General features: G+C 38.9%; 1 protein-coding gene across 6 annotated transcripts in view; it reads left to right on the top strand.

Annotated features, from left to right (window-relative positions):
* Positions 1-7,048: 7,048 nt before the first annotated feature.
* Positions 7,049-22,905, top strand: part of ubr5 (ubiquitin protein ligase E3 component n-recognin 5) — a 41,341-nt gene continuing 25,484 nt past the window's right edge. For 5 of the 6 annotated variants that reach the window (XM_042490923.1, XM_042490922.1, XM_042490921.1 and 2 more), the window contains exons 1-17: positions 7,049-7,268; positions 10,784-10,828; positions 10,960-11,041; positions 12,224-12,300; positions 13,788-13,907; positions 14,490-14,769; positions 14,912-15,071; positions 15,959-16,108; positions 16,937-17,148; positions 18,029-18,145; positions 18,314-18,424; positions 18,547-18,701; positions 19,606-19,723; positions 19,852-20,036; positions 21,222-21,331; positions 21,775-21,887; positions 22,733-22,879. In XM_042490923.1, the coding sequence (XP_042346857.1) occupies positions 7,207-7,268; positions 10,784-10,828; positions 10,960-11,041; positions 12,224-12,300; positions 13,788-13,907; positions 14,490-14,769; positions 14,912-15,071; positions 15,959-16,108; positions 16,937-17,148; positions 18,029-18,145; positions 18,314-18,424; positions 18,547-18,701; positions 19,606-19,723; positions 19,852-20,036; positions 21,222-21,331; positions 21,775-21,887; positions 22,733-22,879 (2,244 nt within the window). In that variant the 5' untranslated portion in view covers positions 7,049-7,206. The remainder of the gene's footprint in view (positions 7,269-10,783; positions 10,829-10,959; positions 11,042-12,223; positions 12,301-13,787; positions 13,908-14,489; positions 14,770-14,911; positions 15,072-15,958; positions 16,109-16,936; positions 17,149-18,028; positions 18,146-18,313; positions 18,425-18,546; positions 18,702-19,605; positions 19,724-19,851; positions 20,037-21,221; positions 21,332-21,774; positions 21,888-22,732; positions 22,880-22,905) is intronic. The other variant, XM_042490919.1, reaches the window with a different exon arrangement.

Raw genomic sequence — 22,905 nt, 5'->3', positions numbered from 1 at the left:
TCAATAGGAATGTATTGTCACTTTAGCCAGAATTTGCCTCCAAAAATATTTGTAAAGTTGTTTTGAAGTTTGGACTATAAATGATATGCTGCAGTTCAGGCTGTTTATTGTTGGATGATTGGCTGCATCAGAGAAACTGATGAAGCTCTTAATATACTCCAACAATGTCTTAGTAGCCATAGTAAACTGCATTTATTTGGAATTTTTTAAAAGAATTCACAAAAACAGCCAAAAATGAAAGCTGATTGGAAACACAATAAATCAAACACAAAGAAAAAATGAAAGACAAATGTGTTAAAATATGTTAGAATATAGTAAAATTAATATATCTTCTAAGGGGTTTAAAATAGGCTAATTGATTTTAGCCTTCAACAGTTTCACGCCTTGCACTAGAACAGTGGCTCAGAAAATGTGCTCTTATTATCATCTTTTAAACATGTTGGACTTGAAACCCAAATAAACCCCCCATGAATTCATCAGTGACTTGAATATAAACTGTAAAAATAAACCATATGTTTTAAGTTAAAATAGTTAGTATTTGGGCTGCTTTAAAATTTAAGTTGATTGAATGTGAGTGGACAAGTTGAGGTGATATTGCAACGTCTTCTCAAATTCAGTCTGAAACATTTAAGGCAGCCAGACAGTAACTTCTTTTTGTTTTTAGTTAAAACACAGTTTATCTATTTCTCATCTGGTACAATAGAAGAGGCATCGGCTTTCCTCAATTGGCAAAATTGAAGTTGAAGTTTAACTGACCTCGATTTTTTTACCCAACTTTTTTTTGGGGGGGGGGTCAAGTAGATTAGGCCTCTTTCCTGCGTGGGTGAGAGAGGTCAGCCAACAGGAGATGGCCTGAGGCAGCCTTGCTGTGGATTAGGTAAGTGTCAGCTGTCTAGACCTTCCTACACAGCACAGAGAACCAGAACAAAAGGCCGGCTGTGACACACAATGGAGAAATACACACACAGACACACAGCTCTTTTACTGAGTCTGGCACTGTGGCATGTTCCTCAAAAGCACATCCAGGAATGTGTCGCTGGGAGAGAAGAGAGTGTAAGAGAAATAACTTAAACTAAAATCCGTATCTCTTTAAATGTCTATTTAGCATCTTGATACCGTGATCCCAGCTCCCTCTCCAGTGTTTAATTTTCTGAATCTTGGAACATAGGCAATTTGTATTTAAAATGTAAGCCTACCTAATTCATATATGTAGTGGTACAGAATTGTGCAGAGAGATTCATTTTTATTTCAAGACACACATATGCTTTCTTACTTTTTTTATTTTAAATTTTTAAATAAAACTCGACCAACATTACTTACAATTGACAGTACAGAATCATTTTTGTGGGATTTGTTTCTTCTTTATTTGTTAATATCTGTTTGTCTAACATGTTTGTAGTGTTGAACTGATTCACAAGTACATATGTATAATTACATTTTCTAGCAATGAAAGAGGCATTGAGAATAGCCAGAGAGAACAGTTGTAGCCACTAATGTCTCCTGTGGCTCTGTTTGGGGCCTTTTAAACTGTGGAAACAAAAATACCAAAAAAAGCCCACTAAAAAACCCACTAATGATGTCATCACTCTAGATCCAGCATTTTTTAAGCTTAAATTATAGGGACTAACTAACCTCAGCTACACTGATTCTTACTTTTCTTATTTTAAATCAGTCCCTCACAAGTCTCTCAATCTGATGGAAATGCAACACTAAATTGCTGAGGAGCTCCTTTAAAGAAATGATGGGACTTACTAAAATATCAAATGACGTTGGCTCTATTAAACACAAGGCATCCAACAAAAATTTTGACTTAGGGGCTGATCACACTGAGACGCATCACTTGCGAAATTATCTGGTGTTTTTTGGGCATAAAAGTTAAAATATTTTCAACTTTTCAGCTCAAGGCATGGAGTCGCACTGCTTGTCAGTGTCACTTTTGGCCACATGCACTCAGCCCCGCTCCACAGGTGCTTCTGTTTTTCCAGATGCGCTTCCAAAGCGTTTTTGGAGCTGTCATGCCTGGTGCAATGTGTCTCAGTGTGATCGGCCCCTTAAAGCTACTCATTCATGTTTTTGGCCACTTGGGGGCAGCAGAACAAGCTAAAAACACATCATTAAATTGTTATCACTTGATGGAGGAAAAGCAAGGCAAGACAGCTTAATTTGTAGGACATATTTCATACAACAGGACCCAAAGTGCTTTACAGAGAAAAATTATATAAAACCATACAGATTTACAAAGAAAGAGTAAAGAAATAAGATATAAAAGGTCAAATTAAATACAAAATTATTTAACCCCCCCCAAAAAACACCATTAAAAATAGCAAAGGTGCAGAGAGGTGGTTTAAAAATAAGTTTGCAGTAAGTTTTGCAAACAATTATTACTGAACACTTGTTAGACACAGAAGAACATCAGCATTTGGAGTCATGTTTCTAGCAACCTAACGAATACATACCAAGACAATGATCCAAAATAGACTCAAAGGCTCTGAAACTTCAGAGTGATGAAATTAGTCCCTGCTACTAGCAACAAAGTTATTTAATCTTTTGACATCATCAAAAATATTAATTTTTGCAGCTTTGAACGGAAACTATGTAGCTCCCAACACTGCAGCATGAGCAGTCGTGGCACGAAAAAGCACATTTTTCATGGCTCCTGTGCCTGTTATTGGTCTCTGGCCAACTAGGTTGCCCTGGTTTTATAAGTATGATGCAATGGAGACCCAGATTCTTGGCCGGTGTTAACTAGTTACAATAGCCATGCTTTATTCAGCAGAACTTTACAACATCCTCATGGTATTGTGCAATGGACAAATTGATGCTATCTAGTGGCCGTGTTACCACACAGTAAGGCTTCCTGTATAATATCAACTAATTTCCAAGCAGAGTTGAATGCCAGGTGAGACTATAGGCCGACGAGGGCTCGCTGTACTCTTTTGCTGTTATAGAATTGAATTTTTGTCTCTTTCCAAAAAGTGAAGACCTCTCAGCAGATGGGGACGGCTCATCACTTGTCTTTTCCCCTTATGTGCATGCAGGTCAGCAAAATGCCCTTTAAGCTGTGCAGCGTGTGGGACTAGGTGTAAGGGAGCAGAGGGTTTGAGCCTGACGCCTGGGCTGACCTACCAGGCAGAGTTACCCCCTCATGGTCAGTCCTACCCTGGACCTGTAGAGAGATATGTGACAGCCAGCACGAAGAGGAGTTATTTTAAAGTCTTACTCTCCGGCCAGTTATCGTGTTACTTCACTGGAGATAATTTATACTTCTGGCCTGACTGACAGGAGCTGGTGCTGCTCCACTCATCTATGAATGAATGCAGAAGTTGGCTCAATAAGTTATCAGTGGTTGTGGTTTAGCTTTCAGTATTTCTTGGGTGATATAACACACCGTATTACATTTCATAACAGCTAAAACACTTCACCAATCTCTTTATTAAATAAAATCTATTGTCTTTTATTCATGTTTCAGACCTATTTTAATTTGAAAAGTACTTTTTTAACATAGATTTAACCAATTTTCTTGTGTTCTAAAGCTGCAAACCCACTAACCTTGCTATGATGATAGTGCAGTTTCCTGGCTATGACTTTTTGTACTGGTATTTAACAACACCAGGGGTCATTTGATAACCTAGTGCCCAACTACCTAAAAATAGCTTCGAGATTTCTGGGGATTTTGTTTGACTTCACTCTTGAAAAGGTTTTTTTTCTTTTCTTTGCAGGGCAGTGGAACTGGTTTCGTTAACCTCTTGTGCTGAACTCAGTAAACAAAGAGACAAATTCCTAAACTTTTGTCTCTACTGGTTACATGACATGTGGCATGCGCAGCAGAAATTAAGGCCACATAATCAAAGGAAAATATACGGTTTAATTTCAAATAATGATATCTGTAGTAATGCTTATTATTTTAACTTAAAAAACTTAAAAAGGCACTGTCTATTAACCTGTTTTTTTCACTTGCTAAAAGAAGATATAGACATTTTTCTGTGTTACAATATGTTGGGGTATGTCCATGTCTTTATATATCTGTATTCTTCATATGCCTTTATTTTTGTGCATATGTATATGTATTTATACATCTTTATTACTTCAGATTGTGATAACAATTCAGTGGGCCTTTATGTTCACGTAATTTATTTGTCATTGCTATTTAAGTATAACTTTAACCATTTACTGTTATTATTATTGTTAGTATTAATATATTTTTGCACTCTTTGTTTGTATTGTTGTTATTACTTATTTATACTTATTATTATCGGGGGTCTGGGGTGGGGGTGGGGGTATATGTGTATGAATGTCTGTGTGTATATCTACAAAAAAACATATAATAAAAAAACAAAAACAAGACAGAGTTTAATAAAAATCTATAAATGTCACACAGCTTATGCCACGTGTCATTCTCACCAATTCTATGCAGTGAAGTCCCTCCCATAAAAAATGCAAAAAAAGAGAGAGAAGTTATTATTATTTTTTTATATCTGTCATTTTTCTTGTATTTGTTATTATTATTATTCACAAATAAGAACAAAAGCTAATAAGAAATCAATAATATTTCTTTTTTATGAAAACGAAAAAGTATGGCGCGTGCAATATTTTTGTTTTTTATTTGTACTGTTCACTGCATGGTGTGATCTTTAGAATGTCAAATAAAATTTAAATAATGGCGCCCCCGTCTGCAGGGGCAGCTGTCTATTTTGCCTATCCGAAGATCAGCCCCTGGTTCTACGTACACCTGATACCTTACGATGTGATGTGACGTGAGCTGCAGACCAGACTGAATAAAACATAGATCAGTTATTTGGTTAAAAAAGGTTCATTTCTCTTTGTTTTAGTTAAGTGGGAACTTGTCAAAATGTTCTTCCTGTGTCATGCTTCATTTTATATTATCTTGACATCTTCCTCTTAGTGTCAGTTTCAGTTATTGAGTGCATTTCCTTTAACAACGAAATACAGAAATATTTGACAAATGGCCATCAAGGATAACTGCAGAGGTCTCGAGCTGTCTAGATACAGTATATTCCCCTGTATGTCATGTGCATATGTGCACTCTGAGGAGCAGGAAGGGGACAAATGTCTGCCTGGGACTGATTCTAATGTCATTGTGAAAGCTAAACCCTGCCACCTGCTGGTGCAAAAACACAAAAGCTGTTTATTGGATTGGGCTGTAGACTAAAAACACATCCAACTATTGGCTTTATATCCTTTTGATTTTGATTTGCATTCAAATGTTCCACTGAGGACTGTTTTTTTTTTTAATTCCTTAACCAATTTACAGAGATGAAGATATTTTTGTGAAGGTTTCTTATACTAGACTTGTATAATATATATTCAGAGAAAGAAATATAAAAGTCATTCTGGATTGTCTATTTGAGCAATCACATTTCATCCTTTGATCTATGCTGTGTGATGATTTCATCTGCCCCCCCTTCTCTCCCTAATGTCTGCCAAAACTAGGCCAGTTCCCCCGCCTACATCCAGGGCACGGGCCACGAATCAAGCACCGCTAAAAAGTAGACTTTTGTTTTCTTAGTTTCACACAACCTCAAGCCTACATTTTCTTTTTCCTGAACTAGGGGAGCATGCTTGCACTACTGCTGCTTAAATCACTTCCAGGACTTTCAGTAGATGATGTGTGGATATTACACACTGACATAGTTTTAATGGAAAGGAGTCCAGCGAGAGGAGACTTCCAGTTCTCTTCCATTTATAGAGCTCAGATCGGAGTTGGTTCAGTTCAAGTATAATTCTAGTCAGGAATAGCAGCATTAAAATGAGAGTCCCACATGATTTATTCCATTCCCTGAGTAATGCTGACAATGGGCCAAATATAACCATGTTGCTGCTTTAATATTTGGTGACTTACTATTAAGTTGTAGTTGGGGGGGCTGTAAAAGGGGAAGTGTGTGAAATATTTTTTGAAGTCCTGAGGAGAGACTTTTTTATTTTGGTTTAGGGAAGAGGCAACTTCAAATGGCTGTATTTTGTATTTATTTTACTGTCAGTTTTTAAAAAGAAACATGCCTTCCAAATGCATGTTTTCTCCAAAATTACAAATTACCGAAAATTAGATTGCCAAAATTGCACCATTTATCGTAGTCAGAAAAAGTAAAACAGAAATTATAATTCAAATTCTGATGGTCCTTGAAAATATTATGTGGGATTAGCACTTCAAAAACTATCGAATCTACGCTTAAAATGGTACATGTTAATAAAAATCAATTTATTACATGTCCCATTATATATTAGCCAAAAATAAATAGTTTGCACTAATTAACCAGCATGAAGGACAAGAGTGAAAAAAAAGTAGTTTATGGTGTCAAGTCATTCAGGGAGGCTCAAGGGGAAAAATAAATCAATATCTACCTGTCTACCTAAAAAGAAAAAATGAAGTCACATTCCAGCCACCCTCCCCCTCACTTTTCTTTGGCAAAAAACACCACCATATTCATTAGAACATCAATTTTCTTTTTTTAATTTTTTTTTTCTAAAGGAAAGAATTCAAAACATAATATAACTGTTTTCTCCATAACGGCATGACTTAAGTCTGTAGGTGTAGTGTTACCTAATACGCTACTTCGGCTTGTAGTAGGCTACTTATTACAGTAAACCTGACGGTTTCTCCATGATGGTAAAATAAAACATGTAGTATTATTTACCGCAGGGGTTTAAAACTACACAAAAAGCACAAAAGTTCTCGTTTTTTGTCTTAAGAAGCCACACAGATCAATCTTGTATTTGGTATTCTATTGTCTTAGCGTGCATAAAGGTAACCCAGCAATATTTAACCCTTTCTTTGGCCTTTGTTATACAGTAATTGATCGTACAATGGCTGCAGGTCCTTAAAAATGCAAATAAATACAGATACATTGGCTGAGCTGACTGAGAACAAAGACTTTGGAGTGTGAAAGTGTAGTATTTTAGATTACAGTAGTCTCTGCCTTTCTTCTTGAGGCCAATCCCGTCCAATTTAACACATTTCCTGTTTGTGCTCGGGGTCCAACCAGCGGAGTGGTTGCATGTGCACTAATCAACACACAGAGAAGAAGCTTGGTAGAGTTAAGATGGCGGCATGTGGGTGAGGAGGCTGGGATCTAAACTCGAGGTTTTTCGCCATTAAACGATTCCTATGAATCCATACAAATACAGTAATCGAAAGAATAACAATTTCCACATCTTCCACACGTCTGTGTGTGATTTTGGATTGACCCCATGACATCTATACACTTCGTGGTTCACCCGTTGCCCGGGACCGAGGATCAGCTCAATGACAGGTATTTTGTTGCGGCCCGTTGATAAGAAGAATTTAAATCAATATAGACGTGCGGGGTATGGTATATAGTTTTCGATATTGTATTTACGGACGACGTTGACATTGTCATGCGTGTTCAGTCGGGTTTAAATAATTTAAATGACCCCCCCAGGGTTGAAACAAGGCCCGGCATCTTGAACAATCCTCGTTAGCCTGCTGCTACCCAAACAGTCGGGGCTAGCTAGATGCTAGCCCGTTAACTGTCCATCGTACGTTAGCTAACACTAGCAGGCTGTTTCCTTGATTCTCTGGAAGGATTGGCTCACAGTCAAAGTTGAGATAGACAATGCGGGTTGGGGGATGGGGAAAAGAGAGGGAAATAAGGGTCGTAAAACACAGTGTTGTGGAAAATATACGAGATTTCTAATATAAATTACATATACACTCATTTGACATGTGTCAGTGTTTGTTTTGTGGGCGTCTCGTTGATTATCGTGATCAATGAAGTAGCTAACGTCAGCTAACTGAAAGCTAGCTGCTAATGCTAGCAAGCTAATTCGCTACCACGCTCTTGACAAAGCCAAATATTTGTGTTTCACTGTCTTTCGTATGCGGGTATTTTGAAAGTTTAATAGCACAATTTGCCTCCTAACATATTTGGCAGTAATGATCTCATTTGGCTGTTTTTAGTATTGCGCACCGACATTTAAATATGCAGTGAAGCACAGATAGCAACATTGCATTAACATTAATCCTGTTATCTACTTTAGTATGGGGACAAACCAGGGTTTATAAAATGTGTATGATCGATGCTGGATTATTAAGCGTTCACGTGACCATACACTGTATCTCTTTTCACTGTTACCCGTATACCAACAGCATACTCGGACATTTAATTTAATTGCACCTAATATTGTTAGTAGTGCCATGCTGCTGGCATGCATCACACTGCTTTAATGTGGAATCAACAGGAAAATCACAAACTGTAAAGATCACGAGACAGTAGTTGTTTTTAGAAAGATCCAGGAAATTGTGTGGGACCTGTAATTTTATAGAGCATGTGATTTATGATAAATCTATTTATAACATCCATTGAGATTGAAAAGATTAATGAGCTGTTCCACTTAAAGACAAAGAGGTTGAGATGTGTTTTTAGAATGACCTTGAGATTAAGAAGTGGGTTTGGGCTCAGAGTATTTGAACGCTTTTTGCAGGTTGATGTACTAACTAACACTGGGGGACCATCTTTGATCTGACTGACAAGACAGCTCAGCTTCTCTGCTGGTTATGCTGGTTATTGAGAAAGCCACTCAAACATCTTGGTGGTATGGACCATTGGTTCCTTAAAGAGGTCATGGCTGTTTCATCCCCAGGCATGCATGCCATTGCATGCTACACTCACCATGTGCTGCTGGGAGGCCCCCTCCTCTCTCTTCCCCATGAAGGAACTTGCAGTTGTCAAAGCAGATAAGTGCCTATATCTAAAGTTAAAAGGCTTGGTCCAGTTTGGCTCATTTGCCTGGCATGAACATCCGGTCAGATTTCCTCAACCAGATGCCAGTGGTTTGTTTGCCCTAATCGAGGTCTGCTTGAACACATTAGTTTGGCACAGTGGAATGGCAAATGGTTTCCCCCCTTAGTTAGATGGATGTTTAATATGTTTTTGCTGTGCTTTAGTGAAACAGTTTTAAATCGCTCATTGAGGCGAGCAGACTTTGCGTCTGTGCTAGAGTGGTGTCATTTGTTTGATGGGTAGGTTAGTGAATGACTGACCTGGATGCTGTGAGAATAATTTTCTCTCACCTTCCTGTAGTGTTTGGACTGCTGCATGGGCTTTTAATGTGCTTCTGTGTTGTGAGGAGATTTCTACATTTACCATTTGTTTCTTCTAGAGATTTTAGATTGTTTTGTGTTTATCAGAATGGGGACATGTTTCATCAAGCAGTTGAATGACATGGACAATGGAAAAAGAACAAACACACAGCACATTTACATCAAAATTCTGCTTAAATTGTATGCCATACATGGGCAGTATTTTTTTCCACTCAATGTGTTTTCTTTTTGTGTGGTCATGAGCAAGATTTAGAATTATTAGGTTTACAACTGGTATTACCATGTGCATTATCTGTGACTACACTGCATTCACACAAACTGCTGAGGATGTTTTCTTTTTGTCTTTCATCCAAGAATGGCAATTGGCATTTGTTTACATCCTTCCTTCCTTTAGAGTTTGAGTTAGGTCATGTATCACAACAGGTGCCACAGTACCTTTACATCAGTATGTAATGACCACTTGTGGAAGAAATAGCTTGCAAGACTATATATTCAAGATGACAGCATAGGTCAAAGAGGTGGGAGGAGTTTTGAATATGTTTGTTAACAAGACACTAGGCAAGTATCAGGAGGATACAAACATCTCCTATGTAGTTAAGTATGTTTGGATAAATGCTATTCATCAACACTGTCAGATTGTTTGTGTGTATTGGATGTGAGCGTGGAAGCATATGCAAATCTGGAGCACAAACTGTGAAGAAGGTAATTAGACGATGAACTGCAACAGGCAAACAACAGGCAATTAATCAGGCGGACGGCTTTAAAAAGATCCTTGAATGTGTAGTTTTTGGTACATTATTCATTACTAATGACATGTTTGAGTGACAGGCTTGACACTTGCTTTGCACTGTGAGGCGGGAGGAGATATTATGGTTGGCAGGGGTTGCAGAAGTAATTGTCCTATTCAGTTTGTGCATGGACAGTGTCAGGTTAGTGGCAGATTGAATACTTCCGTGGCATAGATGGGCATGAAATACTCTGGAATGATTCATCAGTATAAATATGAGACAACCTTTTGGAAAAACAAAACCCCCAAACTATTTGTTTGACTGATAAGAGGGCAGGGAGCATTGTTGTGAGAGATATCCAATGACGAAATTCTGTTATTTTGAAGATTTTTTTCGTAACTACATTGGTAATTATTCAGTTTTAAGTCTGGATTATTTGTAGATCAATGCAGCAACTTGATCCTTAATGCAATTGACAAATATGCAACAACTCGAACTCATCTCTGTGGCTGTCATCTTCTCCATACCAAAAGCCACTGGGGCTCGCTGATACTGCAATTTTTTGAGGCATTTGACATACCAAACTAACAGTAAAAAAACATTGCAAAGAAAACCAGTGGGACCATTGGCTAAGATTGTAATTTGCTTCATATTTGTTTGACAGCTGTGTCAAAATTTGTGAAAAGTTATATATACCACATGCTACTGTATACTACTCTACATTCCGAGATTGCAATATTTTATTGTAGATAAGATAAGATGCACACGTTGAAGCCATTTGAAACATACCTAAAAGGTCTGTGTTAGTGTAAAATGTTCACAGAATATGGTGAAATCCTCATAATTTATGTCGTCAGTGGATTATATCTTAAGGTATCTTCCAGCAGTGCATTTCTGAATTGTAAACATTAATCTGCATTAATTGGCTCTCAAACAGGCCTTGCTTGCACTAATAAAGCTTTTCTCTTCTTGTCAGGCTCCGGGAAGTCTCAGAGAAACTCAACAAATACAGCTACAACAGGTAAGTTTGTGTCAACATTGCAATTGTAGTCTGCTTTGTTTACTTATATCAATGGTTGTAAATGTGACCTTGTTTGTTATCTTGTCTTTGTCTCATTTGTCTTTGTGCTCTTTTCCCCTTCTCCAATGCAGTCATCCACACCTTAGTCTGCTGGAGCAGGCTACCCTAAAACAGTGTGTTGTTGGTCCAAACCATGCCGGGTTTCTCCTTGAGGTACACTATTAGACATTACATCATTAGCATTAATGAAACACTCAAGTCTATTATTTATTATTGTCCACCAAAGACAGTTCAGTAATAAAAAGATTTCACTTGAAACTGGGTCACTGTTATCAGATGACCTCTGACTTTGCTATAAAACACTAGGCCATTTGCTTCTGTTTTACTTTCTGGTTGCGTAGAAATTGTGCACTAGATTTAAGAGATTACATGTCTTGTTTATATTCAGGACACCACCCCAGTTAGGCTAATCCAGTTTGATCAGGGCTATGGACACACCGAAGAGGCGTGTAGTAATTGACCTCAGTTTGTTTATTTGAGCTTTGAGAGAAATGTCAGCAAACTGGGGCGTGCAGATGGAGGGTGTTCAGGATGAATGTGCTGTCAAATATTGTGCCTTCATTTTTTGCAATGCAATTGTGCATTAGCAAGCAGTGTGAACACAGTTGTGCAGCAATCTTAATGTATGATCTGATAGCACAACAGTGTTCTCATATATTGATTTATTTGTGGTGTCCCGCTACAAAATCCACATTGACCGCAACACATTGATTTTTTGATTAAAAATGGGTAAAATCGTATTTAGTTGCAGAGCTATGTGCAGTGTAACAATTTGCTCCGCCCCCCCTTCGCTTTCTCTCACACACACTCACAAACATATTGACAACAGACCCGTTTGTGTTTATCTTTTTTCCAACCTAAATGAGATGAAATGGCTGCGTTGCCATGGCAAACACACTCAAGCAGATTTCGCCAAATATGACAGCTAAAGCAACTTAGAAAATGTTGATATGTGGAACTTAATTTGATGACTTATTGCTATCTATCAAACCACAAATTAGACATCTCAAACTCTTCAAACACCAGCGGCAGAGTCAGGACGGTCCAATACTGCCACAAATAGAATCTAGTTCTTTAGGAAACACAGCAAAGGATGGTTTGGCTGTAATATGAATCATATCTTCCAGTCTACAGCATCTTTGAAGTAAATAAACTCATATGCACAGCAATCATTTGAAAATAGATTCAGACAGGAAAGGGGATGTGGAGTGTTTGTGTAATTCAGCACTTAAGTTGATAAATTGCACTCAACATTACAAAATGATTTTTTCCTTCTTTGAGTGTTTCCATTTGTTAACCGCATGACCCTGAAAACCATGAATACATGTCTTTCAGGATGGACGCGTGTGCAGAATCAGCTTTGCTGTCCAGCCTGATCGCCTGGAGCTCAGCAAACCGGATGGCAGCGATGGGTGAGAGACTTCTTTATGACGGGATCTGTCCCGGAACTGTTTTAGCTTTGGCACTGAGTTGGAAAACAGATTGCTTGTGGATATGTCTAGAACAAGATGCACTGAACAAGCTCAGGCTCACTGATGGTGGTTTCTGTGATTTGAATTTGACACTCGTGCCCCTTTTGGCTGATTATGAAGCAGTTGGACTTGATTTCATTTGAAGAATAATACTCTGGCTATTTGCTCCAAAGATTTTAATCTATCAGGAGTGAAGCATACATCTAAATACACCACAGGTCTGTTCCCAAAAAGTCCTCCAACATGCAGGTGTTGGACTTCAGGATGCTTTGAAGTTGTGCTTCAAGATTCTGATGTTTATAAGTGATTCTCACAACAGAGCTGTTTTTCAGGAACTTCCTTTATTCTAATCTTGTCACCAAACAGCAAGACAGTCCCAAAATGGTTTGTGTATCATTCTGAAAGCCAGTTGCCTTGGCTCTGCAAGTGTGTGCTATTCAATAAAAAAAAAAACCTTTTTACTAGCGGTTTTGTGTTGGCTATGAGAATATCTTTTTGGTGAATGTCTCATTGATAGCTGTCGATATCCTGCCAGCAGAACAACATCCAACAGTGATTTCAGAGCTTTTGAGGCCCCTCTAGCTGCTAAATATGCATGTGAATCAGGCTGTAAAAGGCTGAGAAGCTCCTTGCTCCAAACTTTTTCTGCAGAACACATGTTTTGCTCCCTGCTGCAGACGTGCAGAAGAAAATGAGGTGCTTTCACACTGTAATCGCTTTTCAGTCAGCACCATTGTGGGCTGCTGGGAAACCTATGGAAAAGAGTGCGGCAGGTTGTCTTTGGCAAGTTTGTCAGCTCACTGAACAAGGCCCTAATATCCTCTGTGATTCTGAATGGTAACAAAAGTTACACTGGTTGTGACCGCTTGTTGATACAGTTGCTGTTTCTGTGTATTGCATCTGAATAATTTGAATTCCTGTTTCTGTATCCCTTTGCCCTTTGTTACAATATGCTACTAAATGTGATTGTATAATTTTGTTGGACATTTTATATGTTATATGAAACGCTGGCAAAGTTATTGTAATTTAGTTCCCTTGCCACAGTAAAACACCATCTATCCCAAACAACACACCAGTTAAGAATACTGAAGTACTTTTGGTTATGGAATTCCATTATAAGACATCTTGAAATAGGAGAAAGCAGTCGCAGCCCCAAAACCCCAAGAACTTTTAAAAAAGGAAAGTCTTGAACGAGGAACGAGTTGCAGCCAATTCAGATTCCCAAGGGTGTTGCCATGCTGGTCTCCAAAATACCCCCCCTCCTGTTTCACAGTATAATATTAAAAGAAATCCAATCCTGAACCAAGGGGTATAATTTAACAAGCCTTGGGTGAATTTCTGTTAACCCAGGTTATAAAAGAAAAGTCTTTTGGTCCTGTGCGGGACTTCTGTAGGTTTGTAACCGATCTCCCATCTTTTGTTTCCAGTTCAAAGTTGAGCAGTGGTTCAGGGACAGGAAGGAGCTCCAGGCCAGGCAGGACTAGTGATCCGCCCTGGTTCCTGTCTGGCTCTGACACACTGGGCAGACTGGCAGGCAACACCCTTGGGTAAGTTCTGGCAGGGCTGACAGAGACAAATGGTCCTGTGTGAGCTCAGTGTTCAGAGCACAGCACTGACGCTGCAGCGGGTTAGGGGTGTATTCCCCACAGGGTTCTTCATACTGAAGAGAGAACTTTAGGGTGCTGTAAAAACACAGCATACATCAAAAAGCATGGCCATGTTCATCACCTGCTAAATTTGCAGTCTGCAGTCTTCTTTGTGCTTCTAGTGACCACTGGAGAGTTCCTCCTCATTATATTTTGTTGTTGGTCCTGATATTTAAGCTGTGCTGAACTGAAACTGCTGCAGAAGAAAACATTTAAACTTGCACCCTTACAGTTGAATTAATTTTATCAAAGCTTTTTTTTTCTTACAATACCTGATTAAATTAGGAAAATTGCCACCAGTTAATTTTTTCTTTCCAGTAAATGTTGCTGATGCATAAGCTTCTCAGTCTGGACTGCCCTGTCTCCGCTGTCACAAACGCTGAATCCCTTCGTACCCCCAGATGTGTGCGTGTTCTCAGTCTGCTCTGTTAGTCAGATGGTGTTATTTTGTGTCTGACCATGGCCTTGCACTGTATGTAACAGGAGTCGCTGGAGCTCTGGTGTGAATGGAGGCAGTGGAGGAGGTGGAAGTGGAGGAGGAGCAGGGGGAGGCGGAGCTGGAGGCGGCAGCAGCGGAGGAGGAGGGGGCGGCGGTGGAGGAGGAGGCGGAGGTACGTCGGGCAGGTCGTCAACAGCAGCTCGCGATTCCCGCCGGCAGACCAGGGTGATCCGCACAGGGAGGGATCGCGGCTCGGGCCTGCTGGGGAGCCAGCCTCAGCCAGTCATTCCAGCTTCTGTCATCCCAGAGGAGCTTATTACTCAGGTACACACTTATCAATGTTTAATATCTTTGCTTTAAAAAAAATACAATGAAAATGGGCAAACAACCTTTTCCACACTGAAACAAAACGGTGCACACTTGTTTGCTAAAATGTGTTTTTCTTGTACTTTGTTGTCCTCCCCAGGCCCAGGTAGTCCTTCAGGGGAAGTCCAGGAGTGTGATCATTAGAGAACTCCAGAGGACCAACCTGGATGTCAACCTCGCCGTTAACAACCTGCTGAGCCGGGATGACGAGGATGGAGATGATGGAGACGACACAGCCAGCGAGTCTTACCTCCCTGGAGGTTTGTCAAAAGAAAAATAGAACATGGAGACAGAAAGGACAACAGCTTATATAAACTGATTTTAATGCTAATGTTTTAAAGTTTTAAAATGCATTAAATTCACGAATCTAAAAATTAGACCATAATTGGTATTTAATCAGTCTGAAAAATGCAAAGACATTGGAAGCAGGATTTAATGAACATTTTTTTTCTGATGTTGCATCCTGAAATTTGAAAATGAATGCCTCTTGCTGTATTGTCAGGCAGATCAGGATAGTGGAACACACAACGCTCAGTGTATATTTTGTTTCCTGCTGGGATGTTCAGAGCAGAGGATCCACTGTCTGCTTGCTAGCTGTCACTAAACCGTAGCCGACATGGTGAAGTGCAAATTCAATTTAAATTGGCTATTTAATCACTTATTTTGTGGCATGGCTTACACCGATACAAAGCTTGGTGTATTTTATGCAAATGTTTTTCAAACTAGGTATGATTGGAATCAAGGCAGTAGAATCTCACATGTAAAGTGAGAAAAACAAAATTGCCACGTACACCAAAAACAAGCACCATATATTTTGCAGTTTGAACAAATTTATCTCTAACCTAAAGTATTTATGTGTATGAATGTTTGTTTTTTGTCTCTTTAGTTTTAGTTATTGTAACATTAATTAAATTCCAGCTGGCAATTGAAAAAAATCTTAAATGTGACATGAACTAAGCTGTAGGAACCATTTATTAGCTTAATGATCACTATATGAGATTAAAGTTCAGGCAGCAGTTCATATTATATAAAAAATAGGCTTGTGTGGAAGAGTATAGTCTACACCGTATTTGCCAAATTCATAAGAATAGTTGCTGTGTATCTTTTTCTTAAACCTTGCATTCTTTTGTGTCTTTGTCCCATGCAGAGGACCTGATGTCCCTGTTGGATGCAGACATTCATTCAGCTCATCCCAGTGTGATAATTGACGCTGATGCCATGTTTTCTGAGGACATCAGCTACTTTGGCTACCCCTCTTTTAGACGCTCCTCACTGTCTCGTCTGGGATCTTCCAGAGGTAACTCAACTCATTCTGACTGGAAGGGGGACCACAGGGTGTTGAAGAGGCTTTGGTGGCAACACTGGTGATGGCTTTTGTTGTGGGGATGGAGCTTTGATAGCTTATTGAAAATAAGATAACCGTAGCAGAAGTTGGAAAAATAAGGTGCTATTTTTTTCAGTGTTTTTCTGTAAATGGATTGTAAGAAAAACTTGCCAACATCTCAACATTTGAAAAAGACAGACATCTGATAAGCAAAGTAATTTTAAGGGCTGATGTACAGAACAAAACATTGTTATCTGTGAAGAAGATATTTTTTCTCTTTGCTAAATGTATACTTGAGCTGGTGTCAATTATTGTAAAATGAAATGGTTTTAGCTTGTTTGTTTACTGGGATTTTTTTTTCTTCAGTCTGTTTAGCTTGATTTGTGATTTTGGGTGTTTGGTGTTACAGGCTGTAAATGTTTGGTGTTGTATGCTGCATGGCTGTAGTACATACTGTGAGCTCTCTGAGAAAGGCCCGCTAGGCCCACCTGTCTTAACAGGGACCCTTTAAGGCAGTCTATTCTAAAAACTTACCTAGCCCACTTTTAGCCCATATGCATGCTATCTCTCTGTCTATCCACTTCCTCTTCTATCTCGCATTTTAACATGAGCGTGCAAACTGACTCACCCACCAGTATAATTTAGACTCCCACTCAATCTTCAGTACTGCAATCTTGATTTGCATTATAGTGATTCTAAAGAATCTTACCTTTCTCTCTCTATTCTTAAAACTATGTTGACGGGTCTTTCCCAGAGAGTGGCTTACTTCTATCCCACTGGTGTGACCTTATTGCATACCAGTTCTCCTTCTCCCCTTAGAGCGCGACTCAGAGCTGTTGCGTGAGCGTGAGTCTGTATTGAGGTTACGCGAGCGCCGGTGGCTGGATGGGGCCTCATTCGACACAGAGCGAGGCTCCACCAGCCGCGAGGGCGAGCCCAGCCTGGACAAGAAGAGCATCCCGGTCCAAAGCCCTGTCTCTTTGGGAGAGGAGCTCCAGTGGTGGCCTGATAAGGTAGGAGGAGCACAAACAAAGCTGTCAAATCATTTTGAGATAACTTTGGTTGTGTTTTTTAAAAAGTTTAGCAAGATTGTGCATTTTTGTTTAACCTTGGATTTTCCAGCTCAGCTCATACAATAAATCTAAAATACATTATGTAAACAAAATTGTCACATTCATACTGTTATGTCAAAAAATGTGCCATTGAAACCCAACAAGACTGCAAACCCCCAGCCATCAAAGCATTAAAACGTGCATTGCCTTGGAATCTGTAATTTTTACTATTTTCCACCGAATTACATAATCCCTTACCATATTTGAAATATTGAGAAAATGCATCCTAGGTGCACTATCGCAATCAATATTGCTGCAAATCATTGACATATACCAGACTGTGATAATAAAAAACTTTACTTAAAATCTACTTTGCGTGTAGTCTATTGAAAATATATTTTTTTCATCTAAATACATAGCGGCATCGTGACAAAAACCTGGCTTTAAAGAGTTAAAATTCCAAAAATTAATGAATATTTGATATTTTGGACTGATATTGGTTAAAAAAGTAACTCAGTGAAAGTTTGTGTATAATATTTTTTTATAACGTGATTTTGAAAAGAGCTTTTTGTGTGCAGAGTGGTATGAGTGTATTCGACACTGTACAAAAAATAATAATATATCAAAATCAGTGTTGCTGCTAATCAGTGACATATTCTAGACTGTGATAATGAAAATTAATAATCTACTTGGCCTCTAGTATATTGGAAACTTGAAGACTTTTTTGTGCTTTTTTTAATCCAAAAACATAGTGTCAACATGACAAAAACCTGGCATATAAAGGGTAAAATTGTGAAAACTCATATGATGTATTTACTAAGATATTTAACTTTCTTTCCAGGATGGAGTGAAGTTTGTGGGCATTGGAGCCATGTTCTCAGAGCTGGTGGCTGTCAGCTCCAAAGGAGAGCTCTATCAGTGGAAGTGGAGCGAACCTGAACCCTATAGGAATGCACAGGTGGATGATTAGACCTGACTGGAGTTACCAAAAAACTGAACTGTACATGTATTTTGTTGCAACATACACTTGGTATCTGTTATTGTATCGTGTATAGGTGAGAAAGCGACGGTGGTTTCTTGGATTTTGGCGACCTCGCACTAACTCACCTGTCATTTGCTCCATCAGAATCCTTCCATTCATCACCCCCGTGTATCCTTCCTGGGCCTGGCCAATGAGAAGATCACCTTATTGTCTGCCAATAGCATTAGAGCCACTGTAGCTACAGAGACCAACAAGGTCAATTATGATTGCTCCTCTTGATCTAAGAATGTGTACTGATCAGCCATCCTAACAATACAAATATGTATTAAATGAACTGCTCATTGACTCATGTTTGTGTGTGTCTGTATGTGGTATAGGTGGCAACCTGGGTGGACGACACACTAAGCACAGTGGCCTCTAAGCTGGAGCACAGCGCTCAGGCTTTCCCTGAGCTGCAGGGGGAACGTATGGTGTCACTGCACTGCTGTGCGCTCTACACGTGTGCACAGCTGGAGAATAGCCTCTACTGGTGGTGAGCAGAAAATACGTTTTTCCACTAAACTACATTGAATGGAATTCTGAGTATTTGTTTTTAACACAGGGTGTCTGCAGGTCGTCAGACTGTTTTAGAAATTCATTTTGTATATTTTTGTCCTTAAAACTATTAAATGGTCTTTTATTTGGATTTTTGAAGTCTTAAATGCCACAAACAATCTTTTTATCTTATTTATCCTTTTTTAAAAATTTCTTTTTGTCAAAATGAGTCAAGTTCTTCTGTGTAAATGCTCATATTTCTAATGTTACAAATCTGTTTATCAAACACTGAACCCAATACTGTCTTTTACCTTATACTTGCACTTACCTGTTAGCAGAATATAGCCAAACCTATCTCTCTCTAATAACTATATTCCTAGAAAAAGAATAATATTGCACTGGACTACGTATGTACTACTTATTTATATACTTACCTACAATACATCAAAGATAAAAGGATGATTTGTTTAAAGATTAGTCTTAAACTTGGCTTAAATTATTTTTAAAAAATTTGTCCAATTTTCTATATAATTTTGGTGGTATTCAAACATAGGAAGCTTAGTTTAAAAAAGTTATTATGCTGCAATTCTCCATGTATGCGTAGTTCAGTTATGCTTGTTAATTTTAGCCAAGCCAGAAAACGAGACACCATGCCTGACATGATTTAAGACCTTTTCTGAATTGTATGAGTCCCCTGGAATTTCTAAATACACGTTACTCCCAGCGGCACTGTGTTTTCCCTCAGTCTTCTGCCAAAATAGACAATGGGGACGTGTAGCAAGCAGTGGGAATCATCTTTATTGATGATTTCTTTGTCAATTCGCAGTGAGAACAGTATATATCAGTGAAAGGTATGAATGTCAGAGACGTTTTGACACTTGACTGCATGCGTCTGTTTGCAGGGGTGTTGTGCCTTTTAGTCAACGCAAGAAAATGCTTGAAAAGGCCAGAGCCAAGAACAAAAAGCCAAAGTCCAGCGCTGGCATCTCCTCGATACCAAACATCACCGTGGGAACACAGGTGGGACAGATTTTTCCATTTGATTGTTTTATAGGTTTGTCTTTGGACGTTTTCCTCAAGACTCCTGGTATGAGCTCAATGTAAGCCTTGCAGTTAGTGTAAAATTAATTTGCCGGTTCCTTCCTAAGGTGTGCTTGAGGAATAACCCCCTCTACCATGCCGGTGCAGTGGCCTTTTCTGTCAGTGCTGGGATTCCCAAAGTGGGCGTCCTGTTGGAGTCTGTCTGGAACATGAACGACAGTTGCAGGTTCCAGCTGCGCTCACCAGAGAGCCTCAAAAACATGGAAAAGACCACTAAGACCCAGGAAATCAAGTCAGTTACATTTTAATTAGAAAAAAAAACCCATATATAATCTTCCATAATTTCATTTCCTCAGACTTAACTTTTCTTTTATTTGATACCATCACAGTTCTTGATTGCAGATTCAATATGAATTGTAAATTTTTAAGTATTGCGATTCTACAAGTTTTGCGATTTCATATTTCGATTTGATGAAATTTTTGTTAACTTATTAAATCTAGACCATGAGAAAAGTTTCAGTCTGCACTTTTTGAGACTGTATATTATGTGGCAAAATTTAAAAAAAAAAAAAAAAACGCAGTCAGTCTTTCTGTATTTAATTTTAGCAGCATCAAATACTACATAAAAAAGTGGTAAACAAACCTTTAACACTAGACTGTGCGAAAAGGTCAAATCTACACTGGAGACTGTATATTATGTGGCAAATTTCCAAAAACAACGCACATGACATGCCTGTTAGTCTTTGTATATTTTTTAGCAGCATCATATACTGTGTTTAAAAAAAGTGGTAAATTAACTGTTTTTATGGGGTTGATAATAAACAGTTTTATTCTAGTTAAGTATGTGAGTACTTGGGAATGGTTCAATATTAAATCATTTTGAATTATTAACTAAAAGCACATAACACAATGAAAAAACCCTTTTGTGGTACTTTTAAACTGCTACATTTAATTGGCCTGCTTATCAAGCCAGTGCAGTGTTTCTCACACACTTATTTATGAGCCACCACAGTATCAACAATGACTGCCTCTTAGTGAGTTTTTAAAAAAACCTTCAAACAGGTAAAATCTGATTTCTTGCAGAGCTTTGATTGACTAATTGTAATTGCCAGGGGTCATGGTGGGCTGTGCTTAGCGTGTGTAACGGCAGCTGATTCAATGGAGAGTTTGCTCTGGCTGAATTCAAGTTGCTACAGCCGCTACCAGCTGTGTCTTTAGACTGTTTGCCATTTTTTGCTCGCTTGCTTCAGCTTTGTTTTTCTTAAAACAGATATGACGTCATGTGATTGATAGACTACCACAATAAAAGCTGCAAATATTTTCCACCTCTGCATTTAACTGATACCAAATTAGGCAATAAAAAATCTGTTAAAAATATTAACTAAAAATTGTTAATTGAATTAATTTTTTTCCTCATTCCTAGTAGAAATGCAAGAATATGTAAGATTCATCTCACTTTCCTGGTCTTAACCCACAGGACGGAAAGCAAGCCAGAGCTTGTGAAGACCGAGATGGGTCCTCCTCCCTCCCCAGCATCTACCTGCAGTGATACCTCTTCCATTGCTAGCAGTGCCTCACTGCCCTACAGTATGTCAGCTTTTTTTCTTGCTATCTCTCCCTCTTCACCTCCAGCACTCTCAAAAACACTCAAGTCTTGACTCTCCTCTCTATCTCCCCGGCACAGAACCAATTTCTTCCTCACTCTGTGCTCTCATTAGTCCTTTGACTTTGAAACAGATGGTGCAAGCGCTTTTATCAGCAAGTTTTTTTCCCCTGCTTGTTTTCCTGTGGATGAAGTATGGCCAGCTCACTGTATATTCTTTAGTGTATTTGGTACCTTTTCACCCTCTCTTAACATATGAACCACACAGCTACCTGTCAGTGCTGATAATTAATTTTCCCTTGTTCACACTAGCTCAGCAGAATATTCTTACTGAAGTATGATGCCAACACATTTGCAATCCATTGAGGTATTTTTTTTCTTATTTGAATATTCTGTGATCAAAGGACTAAAACTAAACTACTTGCAGAGCGAAGGCGTTCTACTCCGGCTCCCAAAGAGGAAGAGAAGGTGAACGAGGAGCAGTGGCCTCTCAGGGAGGTGGTGTTTGTGGAGGACGTTAAAAATGTCCCAGTAGGAAAGGTGGGTGCATTTAAAATATGACATTTGGCAGGTTTCCATTACAGATTTGCGCATAACTTAAGTGATATTTTTTCATGTTAATAAAACAGAATTGCGAGATGACGGTGTTTTCACTGGGTGATTTTATGCGACTTCTTTCGTGGTGTTATGTGACTTCTCCGCTTGTGATAGCATTCTAAGAAGCATGGTGCTGGATGTTCAAAACATGAGCAGGTTTATTTCTATTGCAGCCACTGCACTAGCCGTCATTATTTTAAATAGAAGGTGACATAGGCGTGTTATTTGAGCGATAATGAAAAGGCATGTTCCTTATATGTGGGAGCGGCCAAGTATGCTGGATTTCTGGGTGATAGTCCACAATTTCACAGAGGAATTGTTGATTCAAAACTTCTACATGATCCGCTCAACTTTTGAAGAGTTATGTGATGCAATAACACTTCTTGTAGCGCCTGCTGCATCATGCCCGAGGGAGCCAGTTCCTATTGACAGTTACATAGCCATAGCATCATGTGACCTGTAAAAGTGAGAAATGTGTTTCCATTGCAGTTTCCCAAAATACTGCTTTCTCAAATCACTTGAAATACCACCTCATGCGAGCATAAAATTTTTTCTGTGATAAATTGGTGTTTTTGTTTTCAAATTGACATGTTTCCATCAGGCATATTTTATATTTGCTATTTAAATTTGTGCAATTTTAGGGTTAATGGAAATCCGCAATGTAAGATTAGTGTTAGTAAATGTAGTCTTGGAATAATAAGTAATGCAGATCCTGCTATCAGTCATATGTCCCTGGTTTGTCATGACAGCTCAGTCTGACATCTTATTACCTTCATACTATGTTCCAGGTGCTTAAAGTGGATGGAGCATATGTTGCCGTGAAGTTTCCAGGAACATCGAGCAGCATGAGCAACCAGAGCACTGCTGCTCCCACTGACTCAGACCCATCATCACTGCTACAGGACTGTAGGCTCCTCAGAATAGATGAACTGCAGGTATGGACATGAATATCACCAATATT

The sequence above is a fragment of the Plectropomus leopardus genome, chromosome 7, assembly GCF_008729295.1.
Source record: "Plectropomus leopardus isolate mb chromosome 7, YSFRI_Pleo_2.0, whole genome shotgun sequence".
NCBI classification, from domain to species: domain Eukaryota; kingdom Metazoa; phylum Chordata; class Actinopteri; order Perciformes; family Serranidae; genus Plectropomus; species Plectropomus leopardus.
Note: the sequence above shows the minus strand (reverse complement) of the source record. Positions and strands in the feature narration are given on the sequence as shown.